Source organism: Anolis sagrei, chromosome 3, assembly GCF_037176765.1.
Source record: "Anolis sagrei isolate rAnoSag1 chromosome 3, rAnoSag1.mat, whole genome shotgun sequence".
Classification (NCBI taxonomy): Eukaryota; Metazoa; Chordata; class Lepidosauria; order Squamata; family Dactyloidae; genus Anolis; species Anolis sagrei.
This window is the reverse complement of record NC_090023.1, coordinates 1190654-1206335: the sequence shown is the minus strand read 5'-3', so window position 1 is coordinate 1206335 and position 15682 is coordinate 1190654. Positions and strand designations below refer to the sequence as shown.

At 49.2% G+C, this 15682-nt stretch overlaps 1 protein-coding gene across 2 annotated transcripts in view; it reads right to left on the bottom strand.

Annotated features, from left to right (window-relative positions):
• TRIM3 (tripartite motif containing 3) overlaps positions 1–15682 on the bottom strand; it is a 33417-nt gene that overhangs the window by 11927 nt on the left and 5808 nt on the right. For both annotated transcript variants that reach the window (XM_067466386.1, XM_067466387.1), the window contains exons 2-6: positions 14666–14852; positions 7551–7794; positions 7230–7381; positions 6937–7117; positions 1169–1892 (exon numbers count right to left, since the gene is read on the bottom strand). In XM_067466386.1, coding sequence (XP_067322487.1) covers positions 1169–1892; positions 6937–7117; positions 7230–7381; positions 7551–7794; positions 14666–14796 — 1432 coding nt within the window. In that variant the 5' untranslated portion in view covers positions 14797–14852. The remainder of the gene's footprint in view (positions 1–1168; positions 1893–6936; positions 7118–7229; positions 7382–7550; positions 7795–14665; positions 14853–15682) is intronic.

Genomic DNA, 15682 nt, shown 5'->3' with positions numbered 1-15682 from the left:
TCTCCCAAAGGCTTACAAGAGGCCGAGCCTCTTGTAAGTACATCAGTAAAAACAACAACAACAGCAATATAGACAATAAATAAACTCATAAACAAAGCAGTAAACAGTAACAATAACACCACGATGCATTAAAAACCTATGGCAGGGCCAATGTAATAATTAAAATTTGAAAAAATGTTGGGCATGACCAGGTGACATATAAATGTCATGCGCAAATCGTGGCCTCTTATTGCACGGCCTTGTAGCAATGAAGTTCAACAGTGACAAATGCAAGATACTCCACTTTGGCAGAAAAAATGAAATGCAAAGATACAGAATGGGGGACAATGCCTGGCTCGAGAGCAGGACGTGTGAAAAAGATCTTGGAGTCCTCGTGGGGAGGAAGGGAAACATGAGCCAGGAATGTGATGTGGCGGCAAAAAAAGCCAATGGGATTTTGGCCTGCATCAAGAGGAGGAGCATAGTGTCTAGATCTAGGGAAGTCATCCTACCCCTCTATTCTGCTTTGGTTAGACCACATCTGGAATACTGTGTCCAATTCTGGGCACCACAATTCAAGAGAGATATTGACTCTAAGCTGGAATGTGTCCAGAGGAGGGCGACTAAAATGATCAAGGGTCTGGAGAACAAGCCCTATGAGGAGCGGCTTAGGGAACTGGGCATGTTTAGCCTGAAGAAGAGAAGGCTGAGAGGAGATATGATAGCCATGTATAAATATGTGAGGAAGCCACAGGGAGGAGGAGGGAGCAAGCTTGTTTTCTGCTTCCTTGGAGACTAGGACGCAATGGAGGAATGGCTTCAAACTACAAGAGAGGAGATTCCATCTGAACATTAGGAAGAACTTCCTGAGTGTGAGAGCCGTTCAGCAGTGGAACTCTCTGCCCCGGAGTGTGGTGGAGGCTCCTTCTTTGGAAGCTTTTAAGGAGAGGCTGGATGGCCATTTGTCGGGGGTGATTTGAGTGCGGTGTTCCTGCTTCTTGGCAGGGGGTTGGACTGGATGGCCCAGGAGGTCTCTTCCAGCTCTTTGATTCTATGATTCTATCATTGCCTGACACATAGGTGGAGCAATGTTAAACAGCAGCCACATCTATGGCCCAGAACAAAAAGGTCAGACCTCAAAGGTATCCTCAGTGCCCCATGTGCCCCACCACAACCTCCTTGGACTGACCAACTCGGAAGATCAGCTCATCCTCAATGGGGTTCTCCTTCTTCTTGCCGCTGCTGTACATGCTGGAAGGACGGCGCACGGCCTTTTGGCGGATGTGGCCGCTGCTGGGAGACTTGACGCGGCGCTTGACGTCGTCCGGGGAGGGCGGCACATCGGAAGCCTTGACGGCCTTGACACGGAAGGGGCTGCCCCGGATCGGCTGCCCGTAGAGGTGGATGGAGAGGAGGTGGTCGCCCTCATGGCGCGGCGTGTAGACCACCTCGTAGGTGCCGTTCTTGTTGTCCACTACCTCGTGGTCCGTGGCGGTGCCGTCGGGGGCCGCCACCTCCGCCCGCAGGCAGGCGCTCCCGCTGCGCACCAGCTCCCCGTCCTTGTCCTTGGTGGTGATGGTGAGGGAGGCCGCCTGGCCCACCACCGCGTGGCGCAGGCCCTCCCCGGTGGCCACCGTCTTGTGTGCGATGGCGCTGGTGGTGAGCAGCACGCCCAGGTTGAGGATGGACTTGCGCACGCCCTCCGTCTCCACCACGTAGTCCACCTGGGCGTTCTCGTGGGGCCGCTCAGGGAACTCGCGCCCGGCCAGCTCACTCAGCCGCTCACTCATCTGCTTCTTCACCAGCAACACCTCCGTCTCCGAGCCGTGGTCCAGCGCCTGCTCCGTGAAGCTGCAGCTGCTGAGGATGTTCTCCTGGCCCTGGCGCAGGGTGTCCAGCTGGGCCTGCAGCACCTGCAAGTACGAGACAGGATGAGCATGACTTTTTATTATCGTGTCAGGAACAACAGACTGGTTCAAGATTGGGAAAGGCGTACGGCAAGGCTGCATCCTCTCACCCAACCTTTTTAACTTGTATGCAGAACACATCATGCGAGGATGTGCGGGGCTTGAGGAATGCAAAGCTGGGGTGGAAATGGCTGGAAGAAACATTCACAACCTCAGATATGCAGATGACACCACTCTGATGGCCGAAAGCGAGGAGGAGCTGAGGAGCCTTCTCATCAAGGTGAAAGAAGAAAGCGCAAAAGCCGGGTTGCAGCTAAACGTCAAAAAAACCAAGATTATGGCAACAAGAATGATTGACAACTGGAAAATAGAGGGAGAAACCGTGGAGGCCGTGACAGGGTTTGTATTTCTAGGTGCAAAGATTACTGCAGATGCAGACTGTAGCCAGGAAATCAGAAGACGCTTCCTTCTTGGGAGGAGAGCCATGTCCAGTCTCAATAAAATAGTGAAGAGTAGAGACATCAGACTGGCAACAAAGATCCGCCTAGTCAAAGCCATGGTATTCCCTGTCGTCACCTACGGATGTGAGAGCTGGACCTTAGGGAAGGCTGAGCGAAGGAAGAGAGATGCTTTTGAGCTGTGGTGTTGGAGGAAAGTGCTGAGAGTGCCTTGGACTGCGAGAAGATCCAACCAGTCCATCCTCCAGGAAAGAAAGCCTGACTGCTCACTGGAGGGAAAGATACTAGAGACAAAGTTGAAGTCCTTTGGCCACATCATGAGGAGACAGGAAAGCCTAGAGAAGACAATTATGCTGGGGAAAGTGGAAGGCAAAAGGAAGAGGGGCCGACCAAGGGCAAGATGGATGGATGGCATCCTTGAAGTGACTGGACAGACCTTGAGGGAGCTGGGGGTGGTAACGGCCGACAGGGAGCTCTGGCGTAGGCTGGTCCATGAGGTCACGAAGAGTCGGAGACGACTGAACGAATGAACAACAACAGGAGCAACCACACAGTTTATTTATTACTTTATTTATTTATTTATTTATTACTGTGCTTATATACCGCCGTTTCTCAGCCTAAATCGGCGACTCAACGCGGTTTACAACACAACGACAAGCAGCAATATTCCATTAAAAAGCATAAAAACACATACACAATACACAATGTTATTGGGCCACCCATAATAATCCAATGCATCTCTTAATTGTAATCGCAATCCAATTTCGTCATCTGTGATTAACCAATCCTTGTTCATCAGTTTCGTTGCACCAGATTAATCGAATGCTTGTTTAAACATCCATGTCTTCAACCTTTTTCGAAATACCATCAGCGAAGGGGCTGATCTCACCTCTATGGGGAGGGCATTCCAAAGCCGAGGGGCCACCACAGAAAAGGCCCAGTTGTATTACATTTTTAACAAAACAAACAGACAAAACACAAAGTTTGCAAGCTTGGTAGTTGATTAAATGCTCTTTGACCAGTCTCTGGCCACTTGGAGTGCCTCTGGTGTTGCTGCAAGAAGGTCCTCCATTGGGCATCATGTGGCAGGGCTCAGGGTGCATCGCAGCAGGTGGTCAGTGGTTTGCTCTTCTTCGCACTCGCATGTCGAGGATTATTCCACTTTGTGGCCCCATTTCTGAAGGTTGGCTCTGCATCTCGTGGTGCCAGAGCGCAGTCTGTTCAGCGCCTTCCAAGTCGCCCAGTCTTCTGTGTGCCCAGGGGGGAGTCTCTCATTTAGTATCAAACGAACATCACATTTTTATTTATATAGATTCTATTTATTTATTTGTCGTGTCAGAACAACCAGTCAAATTATATTACATTTCTAACAGAAACAAAGCAAACAAGCAGATTACAGAATTTGTGAGTATGAGAGTTGATTAAATGTCCTTTGACCAGTATCTGGCCCCTTGGAGTGCCTCTGGGGTTGCTGCAAGAAGGTCCTCCATCGTGCATGTGGCAGGGCTCAGGGTGCATTGCAGCAGGTGGTCAGTGGTTTGCTCCTCTCCACACTCGCATGTCGAGGATTCCACTTTGTAGCCCCATTTCTGAAGGTTGGCTCTGCATCTCGTGGTGCCAGAGCACAGTCTGTTCAGTGCCTTCCAGGTAGCCCAGTCCTCTGTGTGCCCAGAGGGGAGTCTCTCATTGGGTATCAGCCATTGGTTGAGGTTCTGGGTTTGGGCCTGCCACTTTTGGACTCTTGCTTGCTGAGGTGTTCCAGTGAGTGTCTCTGTAGATCTTAGAAAACTATTTCTAGATTTAAGTCGTTGGTGTGCTGGCTGATGCCCAAACAGGGGATGAGCTGGAGATGTCTCTGCCTTGGTCCTTTCACTATTGGCTGCTACTTCCCGGCGAATGTCAGGTGGTGTAATACCGGCTAGACAGTGTAATTTCTCCAGTGGTGTAGGGTGCAGACACCCCGTGATGATGCGGCATGTCTCATTAAGAGCCACATCCACTGCTTTAGTGTGGTGAGATGTGTTCCACACTGGGCATGCATACTCAGCAGCGGAGTAGCACAGCGCAAGGGCAGATGTCTTCACTGTATCTGGTTGTGATCCCCAGGTTGTGCCAGTCAGCTATAGATTCTATGAAGTTGGGGAGTAGCTGTGACTGCATTTGTCCCAAGATCTCCCAACAACCCAATTGTGACCGCTTCGAACCACAAGGTGTCCAGAGTGTCCTTTCTGCCAGGGCTGGGCACATGACCTCACACCAGACCTCCAGGAAACGGCTCCTCCCAAAGCTGAGAGCTAGGAAAGAGCCAGGCCCCTCCCTCCGGAGCACAGCTGTGTTTGAACGGTGGAGGGAACGCCCTGTGTGGCAGAGGTGGGGTGGACCCTCTGTCGGAACTGGCCAATCACATCCAACCCTTTGCAGTCCCTGGGGTTGGGCAGCAGCCTCTTGTGAGCTCTTAAGAACTCCATCGATGGAACCTGCACACTCTTTTAACAACTCCATGCGTCCAAGGAAGAAGGTTGTGACTGCGGAAGCTTGGGTTCTACCCACTTTTGTTTGCTTAGTCCGTCTCGAAGGTGCCAAGAGAGGTCTTTCAGCAATGTTATAGAACAGGGAGAGCCTCCTTGTTTTGGCTGCCTTCCAGCAACGCCATTAATTACACAAGACTCTAGAAAAGCCAGGGATCAAGCAGGGAATGATGCCGCCGGACCTTAATTCCTCTCTCTCTCTATATATATATGCCAAAACAAACTTCATGGGATGGAAGGAGCACACAAGAATGGGAGTGGGCAATCCTACAGCTCATTAGTCATCTCAAGAGAAAGGGATTTCAGGACAACAAAGAAGAGTGGGTTTAAATTGTTGTGTTTTGGACTTCAATTCCCACCATTCCTAACAGCCTCAGGCCCCTTCCTCTGTGTGAGGTAGGCCTTAGTCTGTGAGTGAAGTCCTCACAGTGTGAGGTAGGCCCTAGTTTGTGAGAGAAGCCTCTGTGTGAGGTACACCTTAGTCTGTGAGAGAAGTTTCTGTGTGAGGTAGGCCTTCGTCTGTGAGAGAAACCTCTCTGTGAGTTAGGTCTCAGTCTGTGAGAGAAGGCCTCATAGTGTGAGGTAGGCCTTAGTCTATGAGAGAAGGCCTCATGATGTGAGGTAGGCCTTAGTCTGTGAGAGAAGGCCTCATGATGTGAGGTAGGCTTTAGTCTATGAGAGAAGGCCTCACAGTGTGAGGTAGGCCTTAGTCTGTGAGAGGAGGCCTCACAGTGAGAGGTAGGCCTTAGTCTGTGAGAGAAGCCTCTGTGTGGGTAGGCCTTAGTGTATGAGAGAAGCCTCTGTGTGATGTAGGCCTTAGTCTGTGAGAGAAGCCTCGGTGTGAGGTAGGTCTCAGTCTGTGAGAGAAGGCCTCATGATGTGAGGTAGGCTTTAGTCTATGAGAGAAGGCCTCACAGTGTGAGGTAGGCCTTAGTCTGTGAGAGGAGTCCTCACAGTGTGAGGTAGGCCCTAGTTTGTGAGAGAAGCCTCTGTGTGAGGTACACCTTAGTCTGTGAGAGAAGTTTCTGTGTGAGGTAGGCCTTAGTCTGTGAGAGAAACCTCTCTGTGAGTTAGGTCTCAGTCTGTGAGAGAAGGCCTCACGGTGTGAGGTAGGCCTTAGTCTATGAGAGAAGGCCTCATGATGTGAGGTAGGCCTTAGTCTGTGAGAGAAGGCCTCATGATGTGAGGTAGGCTTTAGTCTATGAGAGAAGGCCTCACAGTGTGAGGTAGGCCTTAGTCTGTGAGAGGAGGCCTCACAGTGAGAGGTAGGCCTTAGTCTGTGAGAGAAGCCTCTGTGTGGGTAGGCCTTAGTGTATGAGAGAAGCCTCTGTGTGATGTAGGCCTTAGTCTGTGAGAGAAGCCTCGGTGTGAGGTAGGCCTTAGTCTGTGAGAGAAGACCTCACAGTGTGAGATAGGCCTTGGTCTGTGAGAGAAGCCTCTGTGTGAGGTACGCCTTAGTCTGTGAGAGAAGGCCACACAGTGTGAGGTAGGCCTTAGTCTGTGAGAGACGTCTTTGTGTGAGGTAGGCCTTAGTGTATGAGAGAAGCCCTTGTGTGAGGTAGGCCTTAGTCTGTGAGAGGAGCCTCTGTGTGAGGTAGGCCTTAGTCTGTGAGAGGAGCTTCTGTGTGTTAGACCTTAGTCTGTGAGAAAGCCTTAGTGTGAGAACTTCGGTGAGAGAACTTCCAGGTTGAAGGCCTCACGTATAAAGCTGTGTGTAAAGCTGCTGTGTGAATCTACTGTGTAACTTTGGTGTAAGAGGAGGCTCTGTGAGAGCGAAGCTGTTTATCTGCATAAGAAAGAAGCCCAGCATGGAAGCAAAGAAGGAAGTATAAAGAACTTGATTTGTGTTGTGGAAAACTTGTTCTTGTGAGTATTGAAGTCATATTATTTTGCTATAAAGAAAAGCCTCCTATGGAGGATATAACATTGGTTTCTGTTTTTTTTTGTTCTTTTGATCACTTTGGGCTACTGGTGCTGGGTCACACTGCTGCTAATATGTTACTCTGCTATATATTTATGAGGAAGGTCTTGTGTTAATAAGCCCACTCGCCCAACAGGCCTCACCTTCTGCTTGGCCCCGCAGAGGGCCTCCAGGTCGCGGACCAGCAGCCCCTTCCGCTGGTGGAGGGCTTTCTCCAGTTCGGCGAAGGTGCTCCCGATCTCAGCCACGGCGTCATTCTTGCGCTCCACCAGCTGCTGGCTGATGTCAGAGACCAGCCCAATGGCCGCAGTCAGCTGGGGCAGCCTGGGAGGGAGGGAGGGAGGGGTAGAAGAGAGAGACCCTTCGAAGGGTGGCCTCCAGAACCCAGCCTGGTGGCCACCCTCTCTGGGACCCCCACCATCGCCCGGGGCCCTACCGGCTCTTGATGGCGTCCAGCTGCTGCCGCAGAGAGGCCTTGTGCTGCTCCACCACGTCCCGCAAAGGCACCGTCACATGCTCCCGGTGCTCAGCGGCCGTGCATTCGTGACACATGGCTGTCTCACAGGACTCACAGTAGAATTCCATCATCTGCATGGGAGAAGGAGAAGAAGGTGAAAATGGGGCAATTGTCAACAAGCTAAGAGAGAAGAGTGTGCTAGGGAGAGAGAAGAGTGTGTATGCCCAAGTTGGCCCGTGCCTGGGCTAGATCCAGGGAAGTCATGCTACCCCTCTATTCTCCCTGCGGACGGGCACCGACCTTGCCTTCGTGGTTGGGGCAGGAGAGCGGCTTCCCCGGCACGGCGCTGACCGAGTCCAGCATGGCGGCAGCGTTGTCCTCGTGGCTGGCGCTGTCGGGCTGGCGCTGGAGCACCTCCATGAGGTTGGTGATGAAGAAGTTGTTCTGGAGGGCGGCCACCCCCTTCTCCGGGAGGATGGAGGTCTGGCGGCAGACGGGGCAGGAGAGGGTCAGGCTCTGGGGCGGGATATAGTTCTGGAGGCACCTGGGGGGCAGAGCAGGCAGACCAGACAAGACAAGAGGGGGGGTCAGGCGGCCTAGAGCCCATTGCGGGGGGGGGCAGGGGGGACTAGCGCAGAGGGGCAGGTGGGGCAGAGATGAAGCGGGGAGGAAGGCCAAGGGGAGGCAGCCTTGGGAAATGAATAAAAGAATGAGTGGGGGAGGGAGAGCGAGGGGAAGGGGAGACAGACACGATGGTGAGATGGCCCCAGTGTTGTACTCCAGAGCAGGAACACCTCTGACCTTAAACACCACGCCAACTTGATCAAATCAGCAAGCAGTTTATTGAAGAATAAATGTAAGCAAAGCAGTAAAACAGTAAAAGCAGAATAGTCCCCAGATAAAGAGTAGTCCATGAGCTTCAAGGCACAAGGTAAATCGCAAGATTCAAAGGTACAAAATCCATGGAACAAGACATCATGAAACCCAATACACAGATGAGGAGCCTGGCAAAACTTGGTACGTGAAACTAGGAACACTTGGAAACAAGACCGTCATGAAATTCCAACGTTGACAAGACTGAAGCAACTCTTGTGTCAATATAAAGCATTTCCTGTCCCCAGAACCAAAAGGAAAGCATTTCTCTTGCCCTTACAACCAGGTAAGGGTTTCTTATCTCTCTTTTCCTACAGACGAATTGACCTTGATTGCTCCTGAGAACTTTGCCTCTATTTACAAAAGACTTGCTTTCTATCTTCACTCACATTGTGCACCTGACAACTCATCTTCAGAAGACAGTTTCTCAGAGAAAGACTGTTGACGGCCTCTCCCAGGAATCTGACCTTGTGAATCTTCATGAGACATCATCTGAGCTAAACTCAGGCCCAGGCAAACCCTCATCCCCATTGTCAACAGATCCAGGCCCAGAAAACTCTTCATCCCCATTCCCATCATGAACATCAGACACAATCACAGGCTGAACTACAATACCCACGGCCAGAGATCAATGGGACAGGTGAGCGCTCTTCTAGGGCCATTTGGCCCCTGACTAACCTCTGCCTGGCAGCTTCTCCCACTGACATGAGATCCCCATCTGCAGAAGGGATCTACAGGCTTAAACACACCCTTGTAGCCCCACACATTTCAACAAAGGTTAATGTAACTATAGTACAATATATATTTAATATTAACAGTACAGGAGTTGCGGTGGCGCAATGGGTTAAACCCTTGTGCTGACTGAACTGCTGACCTGAAGGTCAGTGGTTCAAATCCGTGAGATAGGGTAAGCTCCTGTCTGTCAGCTCCAGCTTCCCATACAGGGATATGATAGGAGCCTCCCACATGATGGTAAACCATCTGGGCATCCCCTAGGCCAGGCATGGGGAACCTTCGGCCCTCCAGGTGTGGTGGACTTCAACTCCCACAATTCCTTGTGCTGTCTTTAGCCTACAAAGCCTCAAGGAATTGTGGGAGTTGAAGTCCACCATACCTGGAGGGCCGAAGGTTCCTGACCCCTGCCCTAGGCAATCACATCAGAAGCACCAGAAGCAAACTGTCACGAAAAAAAATACTAACAGTATAATATACTGATACTGTATTATATATATTGTGGTATAATAATATAGTACAATATAATAATATATAATAATATACTAATTGTATATTATATATTACATGTAATATTACCAATAATGTTGCAGTATAGTGGTATAGTACAATATAATAATATAGAATACTAATATTGTGCTATGATAATAACTTATTATATATCCATATAATATTGATAGTAATATTATGGACTACAATATAATACTAATAATAATAATAATACAGTGTAATAATAATATGGTCATGCAATAACTACAATGATTACAATCCCCGTTCTGCAGAAGGGAGGGCAACGGGTGATGCAGTGCTCCTTGGGCCACCTCCCTCCTCGCCCCAACTGCCAGCCTTCCCCTTGACCCCCACCCAGAGTGACCCCCACCCAGCCCACCCTGTGCAATGCCAGGTAGCTTCCCAAAGTGCCCAGAGGCACAGGTGAGCACAGCACCTGTCAAGGCAGCCAGGCGGGCGTGTCCGGCACCTCTCCCAGCCAGAGAACACAAGGCGTCGTCCTCTCTCTCAGCCTCTGAGTCATCTTCACTTGAGCCTCTGCGCAGCTGCCAATTGCTTCTGGCCTCCGGTGAGGTCAGTGCTTTGGCTGCTGCTGAGGCAGGTGGGCGGGTGCTGCCCTGGGGGATTGCAAGGTTGCATGGATGGCCCAGGGATGACACCAACGGCCCAATGTCCGTGCAAGTAGCAATGGTGTGGCAGAGGGCACTAGAGGAGGAGGCTTGCAAGCCCCTCATTCTTGCAAGAGGTGCGGGCTGGACCATGGGTCTCAGCTGGTCAATGGCCATCGGATGGAAGTGCGAAGGAGGGACAGGTAGGAGGCGGCCGCATTCAGGGCCAGGTCAGCAAGGCAAGAAAGATGCAGACCCCCCAAAACACAGCAATACGGAGTTCTTCCTTCCTCCACTGTTCTATTCAACTGCTACCATTCTAGCAGGTAAAGCTCAAAGTTTCCCCTGATATTAAGTCCAGACATGTCCGACTCTGGGACTGGTGCTCATCATTTCTAAGCCAAAGAGCCGGCGTTGTCCGTAGACACCTCCAAGGTCATGTGGCCACTGGCAGAACTGCATGGAGTGCCATTATCTTCCCGCCAAAGCAGTACCTATTGATCTACTCACACTTGCATGTTTTTGAACTGCTAGGTTGGCAGGAGCTGGGGCTAACAGCAGGAACTCACCCCACTCTCTGGATTTGAACCTGTGACCATTCAATCAGCAAGTTCAGCAACTCAGCGGTTTAACCCACTGCACCACCGGGGACTTCTACCATCCTGGAGCACCTGGGATATTAGTAAAAAAGACTCATTCTAATAATGCTCAAAGTGTGGCAGACCTGAGGAGTCTGGTTCACCCGCTATGCTCTGCTCCATGGGATGGAGAGAGATAGTGTATCTATGGTGAGTGGCAGACCTGAGGAGTCTGTTCCACCCGCCTCTCTGCTCCACGGGAAGGAGAGAGATGGTGTATTCGGAGAGTGGCAGATCTGCTCCGGGAAAGCATGATTCTGGTCACTTTGGGGCTTCTTTCTCAAGGGAAGAGGAAGAAGAGCACTTTTGGAGTCTTGGATTTTGTGCAGGGAGTCAGGTTCTGCTGTAGAGAAAACAGAGATCTGGTCCTTGACATTGTGCTTAGGGAAGAAGTTTTGGCATTTTGAAGTTATGGCGTTATGGAAGTTATGGAACTATATGTTGGCAGGCTGCGGGAAAGCAGATGCTTCTAATGGCCTAACAGGTGCTTCTCCAAGGAGGGAGAAAAGGATATGGTAATATTTGAATGCCTGGGGATTCACACGTGTGGTGTGAATGCTTCGATGCGCTCTATGTGGGGCTGCCTTGGAAGACTGTTCGGAAACTTCAACTAGTCCAACGGGCGGCAGCTAGACTACTCACGGGAGCGTCATACAGGGAGCGTACCACTCCTCTGTTATGTCAGCACTAGTTGCCAATCCAGTTCCGAGCACAATTCAAAGTGCGGGTTTTGACCTATAAAACCCTATACCAGTGGTTCTCAACCTGGGGTCCCCAGATTTTTTTGGCCTTCAACTCCCAGAAATCCTAACAGTTGCTAACCTGGCTCGAATTTCTGGGAGTTGTAGGCCAAAAACATCAGGGGACCTCAGGTTGAGAACCACTGTCCTATACGGTTCTGGCCCAGCATACCTGTTCGACCGTATCTCCTTCTACGTCCCACCTAGGAGTTTAAGATCTTCTGGAGAGGCCCTGCTCTCAGCCCCCACGAGACTGGCGGGGACGAGGGACAGGGCCTTCCTGGTGGTGGCCCTCGGCTGTGGAGTTCACTCCCCAGAGAAATTAGATCATCTTCATCCTTCCTCTCCTTTAGAAGGATATTAAAAACATGGATGTAGGACCAGGCCTTTGGGTAATCTATGCAGACTTTGACGATGCTATGAAAATGGATTGTGGTCAAGTTTAATGGAGTCTACAGAACTCAGCGAGACAATGGCCACCAGACAGGCATGGGCAAACTTTGGCCCTCCCTCCGGGTGTTTTGGACTGCAACTCCCACCATTCCTAACAGCCGGTAGGCTGTTAGGAATGGTGGGAGTTGCAGTCCAAAACACCCGGAGGGAGGGCCAAAGTTTGCCCATGAGCCACACAGCCTTGAGGAGGTTGGTTGCAACCTGCCCTTAGTCCTAAAGGTTGGCTGCCTTCCCAATCAGCAACATGCATGCAGCTTAAGCATTTTAAGCCTCTGGTGCTGAGGTTCCTGAAAGTTAAGCATTTTAGTGAATTTGGAATATTTTTGCTCCTAGCTGCACATTTGGCTTGGGAAAGGCTTCCAATGCTCTTACCAAGAGGGTAGAAATATTCTTGCATCGCACTTCCATGCTTCCTACTCCCCCAAACCCCTCGCACACTACGGCCATTGATCGAGAACTGCATTCAGAGAGAATTCCAAAGACTACGCGGAGAAAACAATGCACAACACAAAATGTTTCTGCAAAGAGCTGGAGGCGTCCAGGTCACAGCCCTGAAAGCAGACGTGCGTAGGATCCACAGAACACTGGAAAGCATCAGAATTATCAGAAAGTGGGTGTGTGGGGAAGGGGCATCCACACTTTGGAATTAACGCAGATCAACACCACTTTAACTGCCATGGCTCAGTGCTATGGAAACATGGGAGCTGCAGTTTGGTGAGGGATTTATCTGGTGTAGACTCCCCAAACAACAAGTCCCTTGATTCCACAGCACTAAGCCACTGCATTTAGATGTGGTGTCAATCCGCATCTGTTCTACAGTGCAGATGCATCCAGTCCCAAATGCCCACTGAAGGCCAGAGTGCTGCCATCTCAAGATGCTTGCACTTCCCAGCCCCATTCCAAGCCCCAACGTGGTGCAATGTGGAGACGTGGACGAGCAGGCTAGACCCATTCATGCACTTGCTCTATGCACATCATGGTGCATCCACAAATGTATTTGCACTCCTCGGACCCATTCCAAACTCCAACGTGGTGCAATGTGGAGACATAGATGAGCAGACTATACCCATTCATGCGCTGCTCTATGCACATCATGGTGCATCCACAAATGCATTTGCACTACTCGGACCCATTCCAAACTCCAACGTGGTTCAATGTGGAGACATGGACGAGCAGACTATACCCATTCATGCACTTGCTGTGTGCACATCATGGTGCATCCACAAATGCATTTGCACTACCCAGCCCCATTCCAAACCCCAATGTGATGCAATCTGGAGACATGGATGAGAAGACTATACCCATTCATGCACTGCTCTATGCACATCATGGTGCTTCCACAAATGCATTTGCACTACCCAGCCACATTTGCATTTGCACTACCCAGCCCCTTTCCAAACCCCAACGTGGTGCAATGTGAAGACATGGACGAGCAGACTATACCCATTCATGCACTTGCTCTATGCACATCATAGTGCTTCCACAAATGCATTTGCACTACCCAGCCCCATTCCAAACCCCCACATGGCCCTGCCCAGTGAAATCTTTTGTGTTTTAATGTTTGATTTTATATTGTTGCGTCGCTTATTATATTGGTTTTGCATTTTATGTATTTTATTTTTTGGTTTTATTATGTTTTGTATTATATTGTTATGTACTGTAGTGATGGGCATGGCCTCATGTAAGCTGCACCGAGTCCCCCTAGGGGAGATGGAATGGGGTATAAATAAATAATAATAATAATAATTATTATTATTATTATTATTATTATTATTATGTGGAGACATGGACGAGCAAATTATACCCATTCATGCACTGCTCTATGCACAGGAGCGGGGTATAAATAAATTATTATTATTATTAATTATAATAATTATAATAATTCATGCACTGCTCTATGCACAGGAGCGGGGTATAAATAATAGTAATATTATTATTAATTATAATAATTATAATAATTCATGCACTGCTCTATGCACAGGAGCGGGGTATAAATAAATTATTATTATTATTAATTATAATAATTATAATAATTCATGCACTGCTCTATGCACAGGAGCGGGGTATAAATAAATTATTATTATTATTATCATTATTATTATTTTATTATTATGTGGAGACATGGACGAGCAGATTATACCCATTCATGCACTGCTCTATGCACAGGAGCGGGGTATAAATAAATAATAGTAATATTATTATTAATTATAATAATTATAATAATTCATGCACTGCTCTATGCACAGGAGCAGGGTATAAATAAATTATTATTATTATTAATTATAATAATTATAATATTTAATGCACTGCTCTATGCACAGGAGCGGGGTATAAATAAATTATTGTTATTATTAATTATAATAATTATAATATTTAATGCACTGCTCTATGCACAGGAGCGGGGTATAAATAAATTATTATTATTATTATTATTATTATTATTATTATTATTATTATTATTATTATGTGGAAACATGACTGTAATTCCTCTGGCCCTGGAGACTTGAATTAGTTTGAAGTAGTATTCCTGGACTACTTCTTTACCTATTTTGGGTTGCGTTTCCTGCACTCACAACATGGCATGTGACTCCAAAGCAGGCATGGGCCAACTTGGGCCCTCCCTGCGGGTGTTTTGGACTTCAGCTCCCACAATTACTAACAGCCTACCGGCTGTTAGGAATTGTGGGAGCTAAAGTCCAAAACACCCGCAGGGAGGGCCCAAGTTGGCCCATGCCGGAGCAAGAGACACGATCCCCAACACAGCAATGCACCCAGGAAGGCAGGCAAATGGATAGACAGACAGGCAGGACCCTCCCTGCATGGCCCCCTTCAGCCACTGGGGCGTGGAGGGTCTCTCTTACCTCTCGCAGAAGGTGTGGAGGCAGGGCAGCACCTTGGGGTTGTGGTAGCGGTCCAGGCAGATGCTGCACACCAGGAACTGCTTGTCGATCTGCCGCACCACAGGGCTGGCGCTGGACTCCCGCTTCGCCATGGCTGAGGAGGGGGCGGAGGGGGGGCTGCGGGAAAGGAAAGGGGGCGGCCTCAGGCCTGGCCAAAAGAGGGGGAGGCAGAGACAGAGAGGAGGGGGTTAGCAACACAGGGGTGGGAGAGAGAGACCCCTCTCCTTGACCACTCCATTCGCCCTTCCGGCCATATCTCCCACGGGGTTGCCACAAGGAATGCCAACTCCAACCCACTTCAACTATAAAGGAACACCCATTCAAAGCACCCCCGACAGATGGCCAGTCTCCTTGTGGAGAGAAGAAACAGGGTATAAAAATAATAATAATAAGCATATTTATCTATATAAATAAAAATGTCATGTTCGTTTGTGGGATTGACAGAACTCAAAAACCACGGGGGGAATTGACACCAAATTTGGACACAAGACACCGAACAACCCAATGGATGTCCTTCGCTCAAAAAAACACAGCAAAACGCAGCAGAAGGGACTTAAAAAGCCCCCAAAAGCTAAATGATGGAAAGCTAAATGACAATACAGAAAAAAGGGAAGAAAGAGGGAGGGAAGGGGAGAAAAAGAAAGAGAAAAAGAAAGAAAGAAAAGAAAGAGGGAGAGAAAGAAAGAAGGAAAAGGAGAAGGAAGGAGGGAAAGAGTTTGTAAAGAAGGACGAAAGGAGAGAAAGAGGGAGAGAAAGAAAAAGGGGGAAGGAAGGAAAGTTAGAGAAGGAAGGAAGGGGAGTAGGAAAGAAAAGGGGAAAGAAGGAAGGAAAGAGGGAGCGAAGGAAGGGGGAAGATGTAGAGAAAGAGGGAGGGAAGAGAAGAAGGAAAGGGAGATGGATGCATAGAAGCAGAGAAGGAAGGAAGGAAAGAGGTAGAGAAGAAAGAAAGGAGAGAAAGAGGGAGGGAAAGAAAAAGGG